We start from the raw sequence: 16,397 nt of genomic DNA, 5'->3' as shown, positions 1-16,397 counted from the left end.
ATCTATCTCCCATGTGCCTCTCCAAGAGTCGTTTAAACACCCTAATGTATCTGACTCTGCTACCACTGCTGGCAGTGTATTCCAAAATAGACGGGCAGGATGCTGGATGAACACAGCAAACCAGGCAGCAACAGGAGATGGAGAAGTTGATGTTTTGGGTATAACCCTTCTTCAGGACTGCTTTTTTTGTCTCTAACCAATGCAGTGCATTCCACACACCCACCACTCTTCAGACTTGCCTTGCAGGATGCACCAGCAACTAGTGCTTAAAGGCTGCAACAGAGACACTTTCCTTGCAGGGAGAGACACCCAAATCAAAGATCAGACCAGACTGTACCCTCGGGGTTGCTTGCTTTCTCTCCTCGGCACTCACTCACTGAGCAGCTACCTTCATGCTCAGAGTATTCCTGTCTTGCCTTGTCATGGCACATCATACCATGCTGTTCCTGTTCATGCTTCAGCCAGAGCCAAAGACTTTAATTACTGTCAGGAGCGCTATCCAACTGCAGTCTGGGAAGTGGGCAGCGGTCAGTCCTGTAGGGACATCACTGCAGACAGAGGGATCAGGCATTTTCAGTCGGGGTGCTGCAAACACAGTGGTCTGTGGGATGCAAGTGGGGTCTGTAAGATCAGCAGGGAGGGATGGGTGGAAGAAGGAGAGAAGCAATGGTATTTTCAGTGATGTGAATAGGGAAGAGCATCAGAACCCATGGTAGGCTATGGGTGTGCTGGCCTACTGCAGTGATCATGTCTGTGGCCCCCATAGGAAAGCACAGGGGATAAAGTGGGCTTCATTGAGGAATAATGTCAAGATTAAGGGGTCAGGGAGGATAGCAGCAGGTGATGTTCTATGTGGTGAGTCTCCACAGGAGGGCCTAGGTGGAACTTGTCTGTCTGGGTACTGTAAAGTGGAAAGGGAGCTGGAGACTCTGGGGAAAATCTGGTGATGAAGCAAAGGCCAGAACTGACAGTGCCCAGCACAAGTTGCATTCCCTGCCATCACTTTCCTTTTTCTAGATGTGAAATATCACCAGAAAACGGCTGAGGCAAAGCCCAGATTGGGCAGAGTCAATGTCAAGATTAGAGTGGTGCTGGAAAAGCACAGCAGATCTGGCAGCATCCGAGGTGCTGGAAAAGCACAGCAGATCTGGCAGCATCCGAGAAGCAAGAAAATCGACATTTCAGACAAGAGCCTTTAATCAGGAATGCCCTGAAGGGCTTTTGCCCGAAACGTCGATTTTCCTGCTCCTTGAATGCTACTTGACCTGCTGTGCTTTTCCAGCACCACTCTAATCTCCAGCTTCGGCAGTCCTCACTTTCGCCCAGAGTCTCTGTCAGTTTGATGAGCAAAAGTACATAATCCACATTTGCTGGATGCCAGGACACTGAACAAACAAGTACATGAAGCAGCTGTTTGCAAAGCCCAGCACTGTTTAATTTGCAACCACTTCATTGCCCTTTGCAAAGCATGCACAGTAAAGGTGCTCAAGGGTCATAGGCTGTTGAAAGCCAGGTCACTGGTGCTTGCAAGCCGAACAATAGCATCTCAATGATACTTCAGTTAGAAGCAATTAAAGGAGGCCAAAAGGAACCATTATTTATGAAATTTCCAAGATGCTGCAGAGTATGAACACCATTCACTCATCATCTGCCATGTAAGTGTAAAGGTAGTCTACACAGAATGCTACTGAAGTTGTAAGATTGTAAGGTCTGGGATGGGAAGTGGGAGCACAGCAGGTGTTTCCTTTTTATTGCCATGTGCTGCCCTCTCAATGAGCACAGCAGCGTCACTGAGTTGCTACATGTGCTGAGGCAGAAGCTGGATGAATGGAGACATGGCCGTTTGTTATTGAGGTCTCATTCCCAGCTGCTGCATGTCTCACTGAATGGAGTAGAGTGTGCAGTCCGTACCTGCAGGGTACGCTAGCACTGATTCAGCTAAAACTTCACAACTTCTTTCCCTTCTCATGTTCCTTGTGAGGATCATTTTCACCCAGAGCCTTGTGCCCAGTCACTGGTGGGGTGTTGGTCGCTGTGACTGCCTTCCTAAGAGGCTGAAGGCAGACACAAGGGATTCAGGGCCAGCAGTGAGCTCAGGAGCAGCAGCAGAGGATGAGGAGCTACCAGCTCAGAGAGAGGTTGCAGTCTCAGAGCCTGTCCGAACCCATGAAGTTTGTATGGACTGGCACACTGGGATGGAACTCTGTTGGATCTGAGGGTTGCAGGACTGGGAGGCTATTCTCTCCTAGTGGCTGTGAAGGTTTCAAATATGTTAAACTTCGAAGCAATCGGCTTCACCAGCGACTGATGAGTAACCTGTGTGGGATCTCTCAGTCATGCTCCCACAAAAGCATCAGGACTGTGGCTGATGTCATCTGTGCAAGGTCACAGACTTGTCCATTTCATTCTCCTATGACACACTCCGTTCCACAGCCTGGATTGTAGGATTCAGGAACATAACTAGCTCCTCCTAGATGCAGGGTACCATTGATTATGCATGCAATGCATTGAGAGGGTCCACACTGTGGAATTCATCAACAGGAAGGTGTTCATTTGATTCATGTCCAGGTGATGTGTGATCACTGTTACCATTTTCTATTTGTGTGTGCCCACTTTCCTAGCAAAGGTCATGACTCTTACATCCTGGAGCACTCTCTTGTATTGGTGTCTGTGAGAGTCCAGGAACTTTACGAGCTTGTTACTGGGGGCAAGGGATATCCATTGTGACCATGGCTGATGACAGCATTAAGCAAACCCCCTGATTAATGCAAAGCACAGACACAGTGCTGCCTGTGCGCTGACCAGGGCATAGTGCTGTAGATGATAGGGCTGTTGAAAATATAGTTCTGCTGCTTGCACTGGGTTGGGAGGTGCCCTATGGTATGGTCTGGACAGAGTGTGCCACATCATCACCGGTGTGCTGTGATATGCACAACTGCAGCAGGCAATGAGGTGATGTCCAAGATGCTGAGGAACTGACAGAAAGGGAGCTTCTTCTGAGAAGGAGGACAAAGATTTGAAGAGGTGCAAGTTCTCCTTGTGCATGACAGAGCTCAGCTGCATCAGGCTCTACAAACCAGTCAGGACCTGACTGACGGCCGCTTCCAGTAGATGGGACCTGGCTGCAGCACACCATCAGGGACTGGAAAATAATCATTGGTAATGATGTCAGCATTTGGTTTGCATTGTGAGGGTGAGTTTCTGTTACTTTTACTTGTGTTCTCTTTTACTGTCTGTAAATAAAAGCTCATGTCTGACTGCCTGCTTACACATAATGTTCAATGACAAGCTGTGGGTCTACAATGGACAATGGAAACCACAGACTGATTGGGTGTTTGGATGGAATGTAGCAATGGATGGGTAAACTGTGTGGCCCGGTGGTTAGACAGCAAGTCGGGTGTGGGAACAGGATTGTGAGGGAGTGTTGGCCATTCCAGCGATGTGCCCAAGCAGTGTGGCCTTGTGGCTGCTATGCCATGATACTGCTGGTGAGGGGCAATGCTGGATTGCCAACACTTGTGCAGGGACACAGTGCCCTCTCAAAAATGGTGCAGGTGCAAGAAATGCCAGTGTTTTGGAGGCTATCCACTGAGTGCTGAGTTGTTCTGCGGTAGCACAGGGTAAGATATTGCTGGAATCGGACATGACGGATGCCATAGGGAAAGTGTAGGTTGGTTTGGTAAAATACGTTGTGAAATCTTGTTAAGCCTCGCTAAAAAAATCCTTCAAAAAACATGATGCAACTCGCACTTAAACCAAACAAAAAAAATACAGCCCTTTGTTATTGCCAAACAAAACTCTCTGACACTGAAGATGAATTACTACAATTACAAAGTTTCATTCCTTCAGATTTTAATTGTTGTTGGACAATTTTAAGAAAGACATAGTTTTTGCTTTTACTTTCTGTCTCTCTTTTTTAATCAATTCAGTTTTTCTTTCTTTCTCTCTGTTTTGCTTTCTGTAGATTTTACATTGATCTCGCTATTCAAACTTACTTGGTTCAACTCAAATTCTGCCCTGTTACCCTCACAAGGCTCCAATCTGATTGTTTAAGGAGATACACAGTTGCTTGATCTGCCACATAGATCCTAGGTGTCCTGTAGCAACACTGCACCATTTTCACCTGCCACTTATAGCAACTTGCAAAGAAAAATCAGACCAAGGCAAGTCCAACTAGCAGGAGGTGCTGATTCTTCATCGGCTACAGTAAGATCCAGCCATGGGTTTATTATCAATGAGTAATAAGTATTAATATAATTTTGCACCTATTGCATGACAGCATCACTGCTGAGGTAAAGATTTATATCCCTTCATTCTGAACAGTCATTATATTTGTTTACATCTTTGAACTTAAGGAACTTGTTCAAGCAGTTTTTGCAAATATTTTAAAATAATCATAAGATTGTTCACAAAATATTATTTTAATGGATTGTTGAGACTTACACATCAAAAACTACTGCTTAAAAAAGACAAAATTCGTTTAAAAGCCCAGATTGCTTTTTTTTTATTTTACTCAATTTACAATATAAAACAAGGATAAAATCAGAGACTGTTTAAATTAAATGTCTTTAATTAATGAATGTCCCTAATTAATGAACAGTTTTAATGCATGACTTGTTTTAATCCTACAGCAGACTACAAGATCAGCAGAATTCACACTACATTTTCCCTTTGATAATTTGATGATTAAATCACACTTCCTGCACATAGCACTGGAGGCTGATTAAACTTTATCTGGTAGCGTATAATAGCAAGTTCCTTACCTTTACTTTTACATTCCACAATTGTAGATGAGCAAATTATTAGAATTTTTCACTTAAAGTTGAACATTGTAGATATGCTCCCATACCATATAGAATTACAAATTTTCACATCTGTCTGCATTCTGCAACAAAGTAATGAGTCTTAGGGCTGTCTTCTTGCAATGATTCTGTTGATCTTTAAAAACAACAATGGACCAGTTTGTGGAAGTTCCATTCGAATTACCAACAAATCCAACATTTCCTTCTCCTGGGATAGAAGCTGGGGTATGTATTAAACTGGATGGAAACCCAAATTTAACATGGTTCTTTGAAATTGGCATTGAGTTCAAACAGACGCATAGTCACAAAGAGGTAAACATTCTTGAAGAATGGACAAGGTATATCCAAATCAGATGATCAGAATTTTTTTTAAATCCCCTACCCTTTAAATTTTTTTTTGAGATGCAGTTATCGCTGAGAAAAAAAAAATTGGAAGTTTTTTTCCCCCAGTTTCGTGTTCATTGCCTGAATTCTTGCTCCTGAGGCAGGTAACCTGAGTCGGGCAATTTCCTAACTTGCTGCACCCACCCGGATAGTAAGGCCTTTGAATAGCACAAACCTTACAATGCATGGGCTGGATTAGAATTGGGTTTACTAACTTCAGGCATAAAATGAATGCAGAGGTAAATTCTGTTTACTTCATGTGGGCATTAATTTATATTAGCATAGTGCTTCAGTGGCTGCTTATAGGATGTTACATGTGGAACCTTTGCCCTTTGAATTAGCCTTTCATCTCCCCCAAATCAAGTACTGGCATCCAATTGTACCTTGCCCATTACCCTTAAAGCAGCACATTGTCATTGATAAACAGTGTGGTTCAGAGGGAACTGGCCAGGTGATGTGGTATAGGTAGAGTGCAAAGTGAGGCTTCTGCAAAGGCAAAGGCTAATACTAACATTTCTCAGAGATGTAGTGTGTGTATAAAGCAGGTGGTACAAGATGAAGGGTACATTACCCTCATTCTTCATTTTGTTCTGGGCATGTCAGCATCACTGTCAAAGGCAGCATTCGTTGTCCCTGAACTGAATTACTTGCTAGGCTGCTTCAGAATACAGATAAGTATCAGCCAAGTTGAGGTTTTGGAGTCACATGTAGGCCAGACTCAGTAAGGACAGCCGATTTCCTTCCCTAACAGAAATTAGTGGATTTTTACAACAATACACAAGAGCTTCATGGTGAGCATTACTGCAATTTGCTTTCTGTTACAGCTTTATCATCGTTACTTAAAACCAGCTTTATGTTCCAAGTTAAAGAGTTGAATTTAAATTTGACCAGTTGCTGTGGTGAGATTTGAGTCCATATTTCCAGAACACTGGTATGGGCGTCTGGATTTCGAGTCAAGTGACATTATCATGATGCCACCAACTCCTTCGAGTATGAGAGGTGTCATTATCTGACCCATCTGTACACAGTTCCTCACAGAGGGGGAAGGGCATGGTGTTGCTCTGGTATGCATTATGTAAAGAGTCACCTCAGGATGCACAGTTCTTGCAGCAACAACAGCAGATGTTCATACATCTGGCAGTGATCCCAGAAGCATTGTGAGCTAATGCACTTTGAGTGGAAGGAGCCTTGATGAGTTACAGCACTGCCTGGTATGTTACACAGAGTTGCTACTCTGCCCAGGTGGATAATGTGGAATGGAGATGAAGGTGTCATGAACACACATCAAGCTTATGTCTGCACATCATCCATTATTGAAGTTCTGTTGGATCACACAATCATAATATAGGACCTGCATGCACCTTAACATGTACTGCCTAGGTGTATACTGGGCAGTGCGGCCACAAAATCTTCTCCAGCCATCGCCAGTCTCTGGCAGAAATTTGAGTCAAGAGTGTGATACTGGAAAAGCACAGCAGGTCAGGCAGCATCCGAGGAGTAGGAGAATCAATGTTTCGGGCAAAAGGCCCATATCTCGAAAATTAACCTGTGGATCATGTGAAATCCATGGTTGAATATCCTTGATTCAGCAATGGTGATGATACTTAACGTCAGTGTTTTCGGTTGGTAATCTTTCTTACTGGGCATGGCCATTTTCTCAAAAGTACATTGCACCAAAGTCTGAGGGATATTCTGTGACTGCAGCTTACCAGAGATTGACTGATGGATTTGTTGTGAGATTGTAAAGCCTGGTTTGGTAAATCTTTTGTGCACTGGATAATAGCACCTCACTTGAAAATAGTCATGGTTACCACCAGCATGATCCCCGAAATGTTCCCTTTAGCATCCTCTTCCTTCATATCACCTATATTGAATTCAACTTGGTACTCCTCCATCTCTGATGAAAAAATACTCTTGTTGGCTTCTACCTCCTCAACAGGGAAGCCTCTTCACATCATATTGGAGAGTATGCAGCAAATGATTACTATGTTCAAAAGCCTTGCAGCTAAGAAATGGAGAGCTCCTTTATGACAGTCAAGCCATCTAAGCTGCATCTTAGAGAAACCCAGTGCCTGAAGGTGTTCCTCATCTGCACATGGCTGTAGTGCCATAGTGTTGATTTTTGGAGTTCTGTCTCCGGTTATCATAAGGGAGTCAGCAGCCACCTCCTGAAAGGTTACCCTTAGTGCCCCAAAAAACAAACACAGGCCTGTAGCGTTGTCTGGAACAGCTGAAACAGCAGGGGCTAACCCAGGATGAAAGTGTAACACAGCCTGGAAAACAGGCAGATGTACACATAAGGCTTTGCTGTGGTCACACAGTTACACGTAGAAAGGTTTCCTTTTTACAAAATTTCGAACTTTTGAATTAGTGCTGTTACCTGCGGATGGTTGACTATTCTTCATACCTGTGGGAAGCCGACTGTGTCAGTAAAGGCCTTGGCTCTCTGACTCTGTAATGGCACATCTGGAGGAAAGTTGATATGTTCCCCCCCCCCAAACAGAGTAAACGGTGCATCTATTGGAGTAGTACCAGTGGGCAGCTGTTTGCAAACGCCACAAGATCTGAAAGGAGCTGACTGCATATAAATTGAGTGACAATAACCTTTAGTGTCATTGAAGGAATGGAGCTTGTGGCACTAGAGTTTGCGCCATCAAAACACATACCAGTGCAACCTTCTTTTCTTCAGACTTGTAGCCTTCACCAAGACTGGTCTTGTTGAGACTGGATCTTTGGAGATGGCAGGCCCTTATTTCAAGATAATGTCTCACTCTTTTCCCCCCAGTGAACCCAGCAGTGTGCTCTGTCTCCCACCTGGCTGCCAGAGGCAAGGAATGTTTCAGGTGGACCACACAAGCTCTCCCTTCCAATTTCCTCCTGCACTCCCTCCCATCCAACTCTGCACCTCCCTCCAACTTTGACATCAGAAGCAAACCTTTCTCTCTGATGGTCAAATCTTTAATTCTCCAATTTTCTGTCCTAAGAAAAGACCCTTTCCCAGAGGCCTTCAGAAACTTGTCACTAAATCTTTGGGTTCGGTCCAATTCCAGCTCTGAAAGAGCAGCATCTATTTGAAATTGATGCCATGAAGAATTTGAAGGACCATGGTTGGGTGGTGAGAGTTCAAGCATGGAGCAGTTTCTGAAACCACTAGGAGGAATTTCCAAAGAACTGAGGCAAGCCTTCAACCAGCTCCCACCTACCTCATCCACTTCCCTAGTTGCAGGCGCTTTGGTTCCAGGTTTAGTAAGTCTGACGTCTACCAACACCATTACCACTCCAACCCCATCCTCAACCACCATCCCCTACCCATTTCCTCTGTCAGCCCTATCTTCCCAGTAGAAAATCAAGCCATCTGGGGCACTTTCACTGAGACAGATCTGGTGAGTCGGGTAATTCTCTGACACAAGCCCACCTCAGTAGCGAGTCCATCCCTTACACTCAGGATCAAAGAAATTCTAAACTGTACTTGCAAAGGAAAAACAGAATAACTGAAGATCAGACTTTTTCAATGAAATGTTGGAGCCAGAGCAGTAAACTAAAATTCTCGCTTTTAATAAAAGTACATTTACGTTGAAACATGGAAAATAGGAACAGAAGTAACCAATTTGGCCCCGTGAACCTACTCCACCATTCAGTGTGATCACGCTAATTGTCCAATTCAGTCCTCTGTTCCTGCTTTCTCCCATATCCTTTGATCCCTTTAGCCATAAGAACTATATTTAACTCCTTGTTTTGGACTCAACTGATTTCTATAGCAGAGAATTCCACAGGCTCACTATTCTCTGAGTAAAGAAATTTCTCTTCATCTCTGTCCTACCCTTAGACCAACCTTTGGTTCTGGACACCCCGGCTCTGGGGAATATCTTTCCATTGTTTACCGTGACTAGGGCTTCTATGAAATTCCCTCTTATTCTTCTAAAGTCCTGTGAATAAAGCACTTAAACAATCCAGTTTCTCTTCATACATTGGTACTACCACACCAGAAATCAGTCTGGTAAATCTGTGTTGCACTTCCTCCATAGCCAGACCATCCTTCCCCAGTTAAAGAGCCCAAAACTGCAGACTGTTCTCCTGGTAGGGTCTGACTAAAGCCCTGTACAATTGCAGCAAAACATCCTGGCTCCTGTAATCAACTCCTTCTGGTGTGAAGGCCAACACACCATTTGCCTTCTTCACTGCCTACTGCACCGGCATGTGTACTTTAAGTGACTGGTGTACCAGCACTACCAAGTCTCGTTGCATCTCCCCCCTTCCCAAACTATTACCATTCAGATAATAATTTGCCTTTCTGTTTTCTTTCTACCAAAGTGGATAGCTTCACATTTATCCCCATTGAATTTCATCTGCCATGCACCAACCCACTCACTCAACTTGTCCAAATCATAATGGAGCATCTCTGCACCCTCCTCATAGCTTACCCTCCCACACAGTATTGTGCCATCTGCAAGCCTGGAGATATTATATTTCATTGCCTCATCAAAATCATTAATATATGCCATTTAATTGTTATACAGCATGTATTCAGTTGGGAATTGTGCACTTTTGTTTAGTGTCTCTCATTGTATGATGATGGTAGAGCATTACAGATTAGGAAACTATGCTTTATATCAACTTCTGAGAGTGTTTATCAGAATTGCATCAATCAGATGCTGAGCTGGAGGAAAAGGGAGATCTATTGTAGTGCATTACAGTACACTGTTCATTGCAGTAGAACCTGAAGTAGCATTAAAACCTTGGACAGTATGTGCACAAACATAAATAACTTTTACAAAAGCAAGAAGACAGTTGCTGGAAATCTCACAATAAAAGTAGAAAATCCTGGAAATATCCAGGCCTGACAATATCCATGGAGAGAGAAAAGGGGTTAAATGCATCAGGTCGATATCCTTTCAAAAATTGACCTGAATCATTAACTCTGTTCCTCTCTTTACAGATGTTGCCATGCTATTGAGTATTTCTGGAACTTTCCACTTTTATAACTAATTCTTTTAGCTAAAAATGTTTTTCCAATGCTGGCAGGTTTATAAAACATAAATAGGATGAAAAACAGCAAGGAACTTAAAAAGAAATTGAAATTTACCTCTAATTTTTGGAAGAGAGAAGTTATAATTAAAAGGAAGTAATATTCACCACAATTTTTCAATGAAGTTCCAAAATTCCATGAACAAACGTGCGAAAATGCAAAAACAAAATGCCAACGAGAACTCGAAAAGGTGACAAAAGTTGTACAAATGGGGTAACTGGCGTGACAGGTGAGTTTGGCTCACAATGACAAGATTAGAATGGAAGACAATGGCCATAAAATCCCAGTACAGAAATATGTTTCCACTGCTGGCATTGCCAGAACTCAAGATTTTTAAAGTAATTTTCCACAACAATGATCTTAAAATAATGTTATATTTTTCATTCTGCCTACATGCGCACAGCATTACAACAAAGTAGATACTCTAAAGGCACAGATAGAGATACTTTGGTATGATCAAATAGCTGTAACAGAAACGTGGCTGCACGGTGACCCAGACTGGGGAATTGAATCTTCAAGAACATTCAGTGTTTAAGAATGATAATAAGGAAAGAGAGGTGGAATTGCACTGATCATACGAAATAGGATCAGTACGTTAGCAAGGGAGGGTTGAAAGATTGGAAGAACAATGTGTGGCTTCTCTTTGGAGCTAAGCATCAGCAAAGGGCAGCAGATATAGGATAGAAAGAGTCAAGACAGGTGGTTTGTTGCCCAATATTCAGCTCCTCACTCTTAATGAGAAAAGGATCCTGACTCTGATCACCTGTATCGGAGATGGCTCTTGACTTATTCTGCCAGGAACCCCTGAGCAAAGGCTATTCCTCTTGATTTGACTCAGACCTACCGACAACAATGATAACACTCCTTGCAGTAACATGAGTCTAGTATCTCTAGCTGAGGAGGCAGAGAGCAAGAGGGCAAGCCAAGGCGATGCGTGGTGGGAATGCTTTGAGCATCCAGGTAGGCTAAGGATGAGTGAGTGCAACAACTGTGAGCAAAGAGCCTGGAAATACAGCCTGGCATAGTCCATGAGCTGAGTGTGTGTCCCTGAGTGCACAGTGTCCTTGCTGCAGCATTACAATGAGTTGCTGGTGTAGCCTGAGGTGCAGCATTGCAGCCAAGAAACGGTCTGTAAGTGAATCACAGATTGCCTTGAGGCTGGCACATACCGAATGTTAATGGAATAGGATGTGGCTACTGCCAATGGAATGTACCCTGGAGATATTGGTGCTCAGTTTCCAACAAGGAGGTCATTCAGAGCAAGTGATGAGCCATCATTACCAGGAGCTCACTCTGGCTTCCTTGTTGAGTTTTCCTGATGTTGAGTTGTTTTGGCAAGTTTGGTAAGAGTCTGACTATGAACGAGCCAAGTTGTTAATAAGGTTTTCAAAAGTAATAACGACCATCAATTGCCATCTCAGTGCTGCCTAGTGACAGTCTCACACTGCTTATGAAAAAATAAAAGGTGAAGTGAGATGATCTCGACATTGACATGAGCCTCAATGTATTCATTGCTCAATGTTGCCACATACTTTGTCATCACCTACATTGCTCAGACCCCTATAAGATCCTTTGTATCTGTTTTCACTGAGATACAAGAAATTTCCCAGAAGTGGAGATACAATTTGCTGGGAGAATGAGGAGTTGAAGGAAATTAGCACAGTATCAGTAAGAAGATTGTGCTGAAGATATTAATGGTGCTGAAAGTTGCGAGAACCCCAGGATTTAATATTCTACATTCCAGAGGGTTGACGGAGGTGGCTGTACAGAAAGTTGATGTATTGATGATTATCTTCCAAAATTCTATGGACTCTGGAATGATTCGTGCAGACTGAAAAATAACAAATATCACCCCACTATGTAAGAAGGGTGTGAGAAAGAAAACTGAGAACTAGAGACCTGTTCATCATCTCTCAGCAACAGGGAAAATGCTAAAATTTATTATAAAGAACATGATAAATGGACTTGAATAATTATCAACTGGTTGGCTATAGTCAGCATGGATTTGAGAATATGAAATCAAATTTGACAAACTTATTGGAATTCTTTAAAGATATTAAAAACTGATAAAGGAGAGATGCTTAGAAGGCTTTTGATAAAGTCACCTTCAGGAAGCTGGCCAGAAAAATTAAAGCATATGACATAGGAGGTAATGTATAGGCATTGATGAATGATTGGTTAACAGACAGAGAATACGAACAAATGGGTCCTTCTCATGTTGGCAGGATATCACTAATGGGAAAACCGCAGAATCAATACTGTTCACAATGTGGATTTAGAGATAGGGACTAACTGTTCGCGGGACCAAACATAATATTTAAACATTTGCTGATGATTCAAAGTGAAGTGGGAATATTTGTAGTGAGGGTGGTCTGAAGTGAATTCAGGATGATTTGGACAGGGTTAGTAAATGGACAAAAGTATGTCAGATGTAAAATAATGTGAAAAGATGTGAGATTATCTACTTTGTTAGGAGGAACAGATGTGCAGGGTATTTCTTAATTGGTAAGGCGTTGGAAAATGCAGAGGGATCTTGCTTCAATTGTATAGGAGCTTGGTTTAAATGCACATGGAAGGATGAGCACAGTTTTGGTTTCCTAATCTCAGGTAGCATATTATTGCCAAAGACTGTGCAACAATATTTCACTAGACTTCCTCCCAGGATGAAGAAAAGTTGAGTAAACTGGATCTGTATTCTCTAAAGTTTCATAGAATGAGAGGTGATCTCATTGAATCCTACAAAATACTTAAAGGAATAGAAAGGGCAGATGCAGGAAGGATGTTTTCGCTGATTGTGAAGTCTAGAACCAGGGAAAACATTTTAAAATAAAAAGGATGCCATTTAGATTAGATTATTTATAGTGTCGAAACAGGACCTTCAGCCTAACAAGACCACCCCAACCCTCCGAAGAGCAACCCACCCAGACCCATTCCCCTACATTTACCCCTTCACCTAACACTACGGGCAATTTAGCATGGCCAATTCAGCTAACCTGCACATTTTTTTTTGGACTGTGTGAGGAAACCGGAGCACCCAGAGGAAACCCACGCAGACACGGGGAGAATGTGCAAACTCCACACAGACAGTTGCCTGAGGCGGGAATTGAACCCGGGTCACGCAGACACGGGGAGAATGTGCAAATGCAAACTCCACACAGACAGTTGCCTGAGGCGGGAATTGAACCCGGGTCTTTGGCACTGTGAGGCAGCAGTACTGAGGTGAGGACTGAGATGAGGAGCGTTTTTTTTAAATTAGAAAGTTCTGAACCTTTGGAGTTCTCTATCACAAAAGGGCTGTGGAAGCCCAGTCTTTGAGTATGTTTTGAGGAGAGGTTGATAGATTTCTGATTCCCAATAGTGTATGGGGCTTTGAGGATGGGGTGAGCAAAAGGCATTGAAGTGTTCAATCAGCCATGATCATATTGAATTGCGGAGCTAGCTCAACTCCTGTTCCTATGTTCCTAAAAACACAAAATTGATTAATATGCTTTGTGGAAATTGCTTTCAGCAAAGATTAACAATAAAAAAGAATCATTATCTTGGCTGGGTAATTTGAAAACCTCTCACACCATTGTACTGAAAGGTCCTTTGATCCCTGTCTGTTTGTGAACTGGTAAAGATTAATAAGAGAAAGATAGAGACACAGCTTTTTAAAACAGTGAGATTATGAGGGAAGTCAAGTGGACTGAAAGTAAAAATGAGATTTTTTTTTAACACAAATTGAGGTAGACAAGCTGGAACACAGTTAGAAGCCATATTTATTTAAATGATGTAAAATGACTTGTGAATGTTATTTAGTATAATGTGTACTTTGTGTTGCTTCACAAAAATAAGTTGTACAGATTGTATTAGTTCAGTCATAACAGTGTACTGTATATTTACTTACTGTGAAATAAGCAGCTTACTAGTTCCTACCTGAATCACGTATCACCAAATGTTTGTTTGGACCATTTTCAAAGAGACTAAACTAGTGCATATGTGAGACGAATATTCAACCCAGGTCACACAGGAATGGTATTCCATAGCCTTACTGAGGACAGAAACCTCGCTGGAATTGTATATGGCTTTTGTGATATCAAACCTTAAGTACCACATACAATTCTGGGCTCCTTTCCTAAGGATGATGTACTTGCCTTGGATGGGATGCAAAGGGTTGATTCCAGGGTTGATAGGACTATCCTGTAAGGAGAGACATCCTCTTGAGCCTAGAAAAGTGAGATGAGAGGTAAAATTCTGAGAGAGTCTGACAGAGTAAATGCTGCGTGGCCAGAATCCTAGTGCTGGAGGGTTTACAGCTAGTGGTCATTGTCTTAAGAAAAGGAACCATCCATTTAGGTGATGCCAAAGGTTTCTTTTGCATTGATTTAAAAAAAAAACCATGCCATTTTATTTTACATTCCATCTTTGTAACTCTTATTGCTTTGATACTTCTTGCTGTTCTTGTATCTCTCCCAATCACCGGCATCTCTACTTTTTTCATCCTTGTGTGCTTAAAGTTTAGTTTTATATTGACCCTTACCTATTCGTCCATTGATTTCTTCTCTCTGACAAGTAGAACTGTTCTCCTTTGGGAATATAAATTGGTTTAGTATTCCATCTAATTCTTCTTGTAATCCCTATTGCTCTCCTGCTGTTTTACCCATCAAAAGATATCCCCAGTTCTCAGTAGATAGTTTCTGTTTGATCTCATTGAAATCAGCTTTACCAAAATTTAAAATCTTGGTAGCAGCTTCATGTTTCTCTCTTTAAAATAGAACATTAAGGTCAATCATTGTTATGATCACTATTCCAAATTATGATTACATACCATTTCCCTATTAACCAAATCTGGCTAAGTTTTATACCTGAATCTCATACTATTGGCTCTTTGTTGTTGCAAGGATACTGTCACAGAAAACTATTCAAAGCAAAGTATATATTCACTGCTGGTGTGAACTCAATTGTTTATCCCAGTCTTTAACAAAGTCAAAATCTTCCATTTAAACCACTCTGCCTTTATAACATATCCACGTAATTTCTGCAATACTCCACTCTACCAGTTCACAAATGCTACCAATGAGACACTATCCATTTTACAATAGTGTTAAATGGTTTTCACTTGTTAACTAATCTTCACAGCCTATACCATCTTCTGTCATTGAAGTAACTTCTTCATTAATCTTTAAGATTAGTCCGCTTTCCCTATTGTAATCCATACTATTTCTGTAACTTTATAATTTGTGATACTCAGTTCCAGTCCTTACATCTTGCAGTTGTATCTCAGTAATGCCATGTCACATTTTCAAAGTTGAGTTTGTGTCTGCAATTTATTCCTTATGCTCCATGTGTTTGTATAAAGAACACTTATTTGAACCATACCTGTCCATTTTCTCTAATACTCTTACCTTTTTTAAAATTTCAATCTAGTGATTATATTAAATGAAATCTTCCATTCTTACCCTGTAGGGCCTAGCACACAATTTCTGACTGTTACCCTCTATTCTCTTAATTGTTCAATTGTTTTAGGATCATTAGTCATACCACCTTTCATCCACCTGAGTCTTGCCCTGTTTATCAGTTTGATGTGCCAGGGACCAACCTATCAGTCCTTTCTATTCGGGACCTCATTCCACCTTGGTTCAGCCAGGGTCTCTCTAAATGGAACAATTCCCTCCCACCCCAGAATTGATATCAATATCCCAGGAAATGGAGTTTCCTTTTCCCATACCAGTCCTTCAGTCACATATTGTCTCTTTGAAGCCCACATTCCAAAGACGGTTTGAACATAGCTAAGGCAATAATCTAAAGGCATGACCCTCGTGGCCTTCTTAAAAGAAAAATCTATTACCTCCTGGTATTCTCTTCAAGATCCTTTGCCTTTCTTTCCTACACTGTTAATCCTAAAATAGTATCATGTAGAAGTACAGAATGAAACTATGTGCCCCAGCGTATCACAATGACTGGAATTCTCCCCCGCCCCCAAACCACACACACACTATCCTTTCAATCTGGTTCTAGATGTCACTTGGCAGCAGGTTGAATATGTTCGAGGAGAAAGTGAGGTCTGCAGATGCTGGAGATCAAAGTTGAAACTTTATTGCTGGAACAGCACAGCAGGTCAGGCAGCATCCAGGGCACAGCAGGTTGGATATGAACTCCAAAGACGGTTTGAACATAGCTAAGGCAATAATCTAAAGGCATGACCC

General features: G+C 42.0%; 1 protein-coding gene across 15 annotated transcripts in view; it reads right to left on the bottom strand.

Annotated features, from left to right (window-relative positions):
* rbfox3a (RNA binding fox-1 homolog 3a) overlaps positions 1–16,397 on the bottom strand; it is a 1,786,123-nt gene that overhangs the window by 535,969 nt on the left and 1,233,757 nt on the right. For 14 of the 15 annotated variants that reach the window (XR_006315228.1, XM_043714674.1, XM_043714673.1 and 11 more), the window contains exon 3: positions 14,346–14,417. The exons of the other annotated variant lie outside the window; for it this stretch is intronic. Coding sequence is in view for 13 of the 14 variants with exons in the window: in XM_043714674.1 (XP_043570609.1) it covers positions 14,346–14,417 (72 nt within the window). In the remaining variant the exon portion in view is untranslated. The remainder of the gene's footprint in view (positions 1–14,345; positions 14,418–16,397) is intronic. 15 annotated transcript variants of the gene reach the window in all.

The sequence above is a fragment of the Chiloscyllium plagiosum genome, chromosome 24, assembly GCF_004010195.1.
Source record: "Chiloscyllium plagiosum isolate BGI_BamShark_2017 chromosome 24, ASM401019v2, whole genome shotgun sequence".
Classification (NCBI taxonomy): Eukaryota; Metazoa; Chordata; class Chondrichthyes; order Orectolobiformes; family Hemiscylliidae; genus Chiloscyllium; species Chiloscyllium plagiosum.
The sequence above is the reverse complement of the archived record's forward strand: the minus strand, read 5'-3'. Positions and strand labels throughout refer to the sequence as shown.